General features: G+C 37.4%; 1 protein-coding gene across 1 annotated transcript in view; it reads right to left on the reverse strand.

Moving 5' to 3' along the window:
* The window catches only part of DLD (dihydrolipoamide dehydrogenase), a 30,066-nt gene that overhangs the window by 11,627 nt on the left and 10,830 nt on the right, over positions 1-7,609 (reverse strand). Inside the window, 3 exon segments of the mRNA XM_006774859.2 lie at positions 5,556-5,657; positions 6,078-6,221; positions 6,519-6,619. Of these exon segments, the coding sequence (XP_006774922.1) occupies positions 5,556-5,657; positions 6,078-6,221; positions 6,519-6,619 (347 nt within the window).

Consider the following 7,609-nt stretch of genomic DNA (forward strand, 5'->3'; position numbering starts at 1 on the left):
AGACCTACAGTATAAGGAGCTAGCTCTTTGTTGAAAGCTCTTTTACCTGAAACAAACAAAAAAAAGTATAGAAAACTTTAAGATGCCAGATAGAAGCAGGAAATTACCACTCTATTTCAGAATACAATATTAAACACCAAATTTTAACATAAAGATTAAAGGGGTGGATTTTTAAAGGACTATAAAACTTCTGCAATTTGGAAACAAACGCACAGCACAAAAAGGGAAAATTTATGACAACAAAAACATAAAAGGAAAGGGGAAAAGGACTGAACTTGTACAGGTGAATAAAGATTAAGATGCAATTAGAAGGAAAAGGACTACTGTATGTATGAAACCTTTTTACATAAACTTAATGGTAACCAGAAAACAAAAATCTAGAGCTGAGACACCTAACAAAAAGAGAAAATGAAAAAAAAAAATCACAGAACATATTTTAGTTTTAAAATGGCAGACAGAGCCCTAACCAGTTTGGCTCAGTGGATAGAGCATCAGCCTAGGTTTGATTCTGGTCAAGGGCATGTACCTTGGTTGTGGGCACATCCCCAGTAAGGAGTGTGCAGGAGGCAGCTGATAGATGTTTCTCTCTCATCGATGTTTCTAACTCTCTATCCCTCTCCCTTCCTCTCTGTAAAAAAATCAATAAAATATATTGAAAAAAATAAAAAAGAGACAAATGAAAATGACAATACAACATACCAAAATTTGGGGGACACAGTAAAAGCAGATCTAAGGGGGGAGTAAACAGTAGCACAGGTCTACCTAAAGAAACAAGAAAAATCTCAAATAATCTAACATTGTGCATTAAAGAACTAGAAAAACAACAACAAATGAAGCCAAAGGTCAGTAGAAGGAGGAAAATAAAAATTAAAGTAGAAATAAATGAAATAGAGAAAAGACAATAGAAAAAGATTAATGAAACAAAGAATTGATTCTTTGGAAAGATAAATAAAACTGACAAACCTTTGGCTAGACTCAGTAAGAAAAAAAAGACTCAAATAAATAAAGTCAGAAATGAAAGAGAAGTTACAACAAACACTATAGGAAGAAAAAGGATTATACAAGATTACTATGAAAGGTTATATGCCATAAAATTCAGTAACCTAGAAGAAATGGACAAATTCTTAAAAATATAACCTTCCTAGACTAAACCATGAATAGAAAACTTAAACAGACCAACCACTAGTAAGGAAACTAAAATAGCAATCAAAATCAAATTAGGTTTTAAAAAAATCAGAATTCTTAAAGCAAAGGATGTAAGGGTTTTCATCTGACTACAAGCTATGTGCTTAAATGAAGTAAACAAACTCATCATAAAGGATTACATTAAAAGAAGTATATTACACATATCAAAAGACATTATTCTCTCCAAAATCCAGATTATGCTTAGTGTTACACACCATTTACAAGTGATCCGGACAGACTAGACTGGATTAAAAGGATAATGACAAAATAATGGATCTATTATCTACAGGATCTAATAAGAAACATTAAGCAATGGAGATTCAAATATGAATAAAACTCAGTCCCTGCCTTCAAGCAGTTATGGTTCTGTAGGAAACACAAATAAATGCAATCTATTGTTAGATAATAAAAAGATGTAAACACATTATATTATAGACACACAAAAAAGACAAACTTGAACTTTCTTAAAAGAAGTCTTCACCAAAAAGGTAACTTCTAAGCTGACTGTTGAAAGTTATTATATCAATAAAAGCTTTTTGAGTAATAATTTTTCTTAAAAGCCACTATGCTAGATGCTAAAGACAGTAATTAAAAACCAGGATATCTGTCCTCGTGGAGTTTATGATTTATTGAGAGAGAGAGACAAGTAAACAAGTAATATCAAAAAAGAGAGATAATACTGGAACAAGAAGTACAGAGTGCAATGGGAACACTCAGCAAGAGTACTTAAGGACATGTAGGTAGTCAGGGAAGGTAAAGGGCTCATTAGAGTGCAGAGACTAAAGGGAAGAAATGTTCCAAACAGAAGGAAGGCCTACAGATAAAGTAAAGCACAGTTTAGGAACTGATATTTCAATATAACTAGAACATCGTTTGAGAAAGAGGAGCTAGCAATGGAGATCTGAGTCAGTGCCACATCTTGCTATATCTTTAGACAACATTTAAGAGTTCAGATTTACCCTGACAGCTATAGTGAGTCATTGAAGGGTTTTAGCAGGGAAGGGACATGATTACATTTATGTTATAGAAAGATCAGTCCAGCAACTCTGGGGAATATAGATTAGAAAAAGATGAAAGAAAACAGAAAGACCAGGACAAGACATGATGCTGCCCTGAACAGGGACTCTAAGTAGGTACGTGAATAGAGGATAGTCCTGGCTGGGTGGCTCAGTTGGTTGGAGCATTGTCCCATACACCAAAAAGGTTGCAGGTTCAATCCCTGGTCGGGGTATGTGCACGAGGCAACAGATCATGTTTCTCTCTCTCCCTCTCTCTCTGTCTCTCATCCTCTCCCTCTAAAATTCAATAGAAACATATCCTCGGGTGAGGATAAAAAAGAAAAAGCAGCAGCAGTGCCAATTTTCTTGCGTTCGAAACTCTTCCCCTAGCTTCTCCGATTCTACATCTGTTGGCTTTCTGTCCATCCTTTGAACTGACTTCTTTATTTTCTATGCAGGTTTCCCTTGCTTAGCCTTCCCTTGAATTATTAATATTACTCTGGATTCTGTCTCACAGTTCTATTCCAAACCCTTTTTTGTCTCATATATTCATGAGATCTCTACTAGGTACTGTCACATTAGGAGCCAGTAACTCACTCAATATGGAGCACGAAGGCATGGGAGAAGTCATGTATAATTCCCAAACTTCTTGCTTAGGTCTCTAGAGGGATGGCAGTACCACTTGTTGAGATGGGAAATTTTAGAAAAGGTTTTGTTTTGCTTGTTTAGGGTGGAAGAAGAAGGAGGGTAAGGTTAAGGGTAAGTTACACATTTCTGAAATGAGGACCTGCGAGACCTACAAGTAGAGATGCTGACAGGCATTCAGATATAAAGTTTAGAGGCATGGAGAAAAAATTAGGTTGCAAATATTTATAAGTACTTAGGTAACTGATACAGGAGTGAAGGGAATATTCTATGGAAAGACAAAAAAGGGTTTGGAATAGAACCGTGAGACAGAATCCAGAGTAATATTAACAATTCAAGGGAAGGCTGAGCAAGGGAAACCTGCATAGAAAATAAAGAAGTCAGTTCAAAGGATGAACAGAAAGCCAACAGATGTAGAATCAGAGAAGCTAGGGAAACAGTTTCGAACGCAAGAAAATTGGCACTGCTGCTACCAAATAAAACAGTGAAGAAAACAGTCCACTAGACTAAGTAACAAATCCATTCATGTCCTGTCAAGAGCAATTCGATGGCACCAGAGCCATGGACTTAAGGAGTGAGTGGAGTTGGTGTAATAGAGTATGGACAACTCTTTCGAAGAAGTTTGGTTGTGAAAAGGTGAGAAGGAGATTAATAACTGCAGGAGGATGTGGGATCAAGAGAGGTTTATTTATACGTACACAGCCTGTGTCTATGAGTGCAAATGCATCTGAGCATGTGTAAATGGCACATAAGTGCCCACAGAGAGGGATGTTTAGATGTAAATAGGAAGGAAGCAAAAGGAGGGGAGAGTTTGAAGATTTAAAAAACACACAAATAAAAATCACAAAGCCAAGACCCTGAGAAGGCAGGAGATGATGCAATACTAAGCAGAGGTAAAGGGCTCCATGTTAGGAAAAATTGCATTTCCAGTTATAGAAGATCAAGAGAATTGGTGTAACAATAGATAAAAACATTTTTCAAATCTGGGTTATCAAATTAAGGGAGTTTTCATCTGATGGTTTCTTTCTCTTTTATGTGATACTAGAGGCCCGGTGCACAAATTCATGCACAGGTGGGATCCCTCGGCCTGGCCGATTGGGGCTGTCTCACCCAGTCCCGATCGGGGCCGATTAGGGGTGCTGGCTGGGGGGAGAGACTGTGGGAGGTTGGCTGGCTGCAGGAGGTTGGCTATGGGAGCGCATTGATCACCAGAGGGCAGCTCCTGCGTTGAGCATCTGCCCCCTTGTGGTCAGTGCACATCATAGCAACTGGTCGACCAGTCGTAACGGTTGCTTAGGCTTTTATATATATACTAGAGGCCTGTTGCATGAAGAGATTCGTGCGATAGGCCTTCCCTTCCCTTGGCTGCTGTCACCGGTTTGCCCCTGGCACCCAGGACCCAGGCCTTCGCTCTGGCCGGGCTCCAGCTGGAGCCGGTCCTGGGGCCGTCAGGCTTTGTTGTTCCAGCCCCAGGGCCGTCAGGCTTCGCTCCACCGCTTGGAGTCTATGTATGCAAATTAACCACCATCTTTGTTGGGTTAATTTGCATACTCCTGATTGGCTGGTTAGCATAGCGAAGGTACGGTCAATTTACATGTTTGTCTATTATTAGGTAAGGTGGATTTAGAGGACAAGGTCATCTGCTGGCAGGGAAAGACAGTATACTGACAACAGTTTGAGACAAGTGAGAAATGAAAGAGGAAAGTGTACCAACTAGGACAATAATGGGGATTGTCAGCAGGTTTAATCCTATTGAGATTTGAGATTTATGACCAAGAATTTATACAAGCATTAATCTGCAGGGTGTGTATTTTTCTCCTGGTGTAGTCAATAGCCTGGATATAGCACAAAGAAGGTAGGACCAGAGTTTTGTCAAGCAGGTATGACAGCAAGGCAAAGGACTCAAGAACAGCTGTAAGAAATAGTTAAAGTGATACACTATGGAATCTTAAGCTGAGCTTGAAAGCAGTCAAAACAGGAAAGGGACGATAGCAAAAATGAAGAGGGATCTATGGACTAGAAAACCTGATAGAGTTAAAATGCCTGTTTACTAGGAATAACAGTAAGAGAGGAAAGGAGGTTATGGTTAGAGAATAAAATGTCTAATTTGTGATTTTTAGAAGTAAAGCAATTCTTGATGATTACAAAGTAAAACAGCCATGGGAAAAGAAAACAGAAACTGAGGGAAGAGATCAATAGAAATATAGGAAAGTTGCGAGATGGACAAAAGGGAGAACAATGCAGAAGGTTGAAACTTCATGGTATTCAGAGAACTGCAAGTAGTTTGACATTTCTAACACGGAAGTGTAGAGGGACTGAGATGAGGATGGAGAGGAAAGAAAGACCCAGATCATGTAAGTCACAGTGAATGTTCTGAAATGACAAGTTTCTCAGAATAAGAGCTGCCTTCTCAAAGGCTGAATGGCCTGAAGGGCTGTCAAATTTAAATGGCTGAAGGATTGTCAAGATTTTTTTAACAATTAGTCAAATTTTAGGAAATAGGAAGGGTGGAAGATACAGGGAAACAAATCTCAAAATAAAAGAGAATGTTCTAATGACTAACTATTACATTACAATAAGTTGTCTTGAAAACTCTTTACAACTAGAAGTATTTAAGTAAATTTCAATGCCGATCTGTCTGCGACATTATACAAAGAATCAAATAGGAGACCTTTAAGTCGCTTCCAACACCATGAGATAATATGAGACAGAAAAGACATCACTTACCAATTCTACACCAATTACTCCTGCACCAATGACTACCATCTTCTCTGGAACTTTTTTTAAAGATAAAGCACCTGTAGATGACACTATTGTATCTTCATCAATCTATTTTTTAAAAAAAGATACAATCAAAATTATTTGGAAAACTTAAGAGATTTATAAACTGTGATCTCACACAATATAATCACTAAAAATACTAAGTCATTTATTTGTTTCAAGGTATCTATGACTTCTAACCATATACTCAATTAAAAATTAAAATACTTAAAATGTTATCATTCAGCATGTCAAAACAAAATGATCTACTTTAACTTAAGACTGAATTCAAATATATCTTAATGTAAAGTGTTCCATTTCTGGTCAAAATCACTGCAGAATAAAGACAGGCAACTTCCCAAAATTGAATGACTATCAACAAATAGTATTTCAGTAAGAAATCTCTCAAAGTTCATAAATAGCATGAATAAAGTAGTTTATAAAATATACTTCCAAAAGAAGGTTTTGACAATTGTAAGAAACAAATACCGTGATTCCAGGGAAAGGAGTAACTTCTGAACCTGTGGCTATAAGAATGTTCTTTGTGTCAATAACTTGAGTGCTGCCATCGGCTTTCGTAGCAGTGACCTGGTTCTTGCCAGTTATCTTTCCATATCCATTTACATGAACAACCTTTATAAAATATATATAAATTCACAAAGTTTAAAATAAATTTTTTGACAAAAAAACATGATTAACAGCAAAAAATTATTCTATTAAATAATTTATACAATACAAAACGCTTCCTTACTTAGGAGTGCTACACATGGAGCAGAAAAAAATTTGTTATGCATTTCAGGTTAGCATATTGTTTTAAATTAAGTAACTATCCTCCAGCAGCCAAGTTCTAATAGTATCACTCTATCAGCATAAAGCAATGTTTAATGTGTATATAAAATAAAGCAAAAATACGATATTCAACACACTGACCTTGTTCTGTTTAAATAAGTGGGCAATTCCACCTGTTAAAGCTTTTACTGCAGTACTCTTCTGCTCCATCATTTTCTCTAAGTTCAAGCGAACTTCAGACACTGTAATTTGTTAAATAAATCTTTAGTACTTAGCTAAATTTTGAAGCAACATATGATATTTTTCACTAATCATGGTACGGAAAATTTTAACCTAATGCTTATAAAACTCTATGTAAGGCAGTATTAACATTTTAAAATTTAATAGCTGATATAACAGTCCTAGCTGGCAAAAGGCTAACAGCATCATATCATAGTAACATAACTTATCAAATACTATAAAAAAATCCACCTTTGGGGAAAATGCAGTCCAAAATAAAATATTTCCCACTGTGACAACATATTCTCCAAACACCTTATGATCATCGTAAGTCTGGAAGAGACTTAGGTAGAAATGGCATAGGAAAACATGACCTGAAATCCTATATAATAAAAGCTTAATATGCACATCGACTGAACGGCAGAACGACCCGTCACTATGACGCACACTGACCACTAAGGGGCAGATGCTCAATGCAAAAGCTGTCCCCTGCTGGTCAGTGCACCCCCACAGGGGGAACACTGGTCAGCCAAAAGCTGGGCTCACAGCTGGTGAGTAGGGGGGCAGTAAGGAGCGAGGGGTCCTGGACCGTGAGAGCCACAGACTGCAAGAGGTATTGGGCCTAAGCCAGGAGGTGGACATCCCCTGAGGGCTCCTGGACTGCGAGAGGGCACAGGCCGGACACAGGGACCTTTCCCCCGCCTCCAGTGCACAAATCTCAAGCACTGGGCCTCTAGTTTTACATAAAAGGAAATGCTAAATTTCATGAAACAAAAACTAATAAAAACATACATGAGAAAACTTCAAATATAGATAGCTTAATATAAAAGTTCAATCACTCATTTAATTCGTAAGAGAACTCTGAAAAGCAACAATATAAGAGGAAAAAGAGAAGCTCAACTCATAGAACGTTAGAAGGCTTTCTTTAAAATGAGCTCATGTAACCAACATATACTAGAGATGAGAAAGCAAAGACCCTGAGAGATTTGACTTACCTAAGGTAACACAGCTAG

The sequence above is a fragment of the Myotis davidii genome, unplaced genomic scaffold (genome assembly GCF_000327345.1).
Source record: "Myotis davidii unplaced genomic scaffold, ASM32734v1 scaffold125, whole genome shotgun sequence".
In the NCBI taxonomy this organism is placed as follows: domain Eukaryota; kingdom Metazoa; phylum Chordata; class Mammalia; order Chiroptera; family Vespertilionidae; genus Myotis; species Myotis davidii.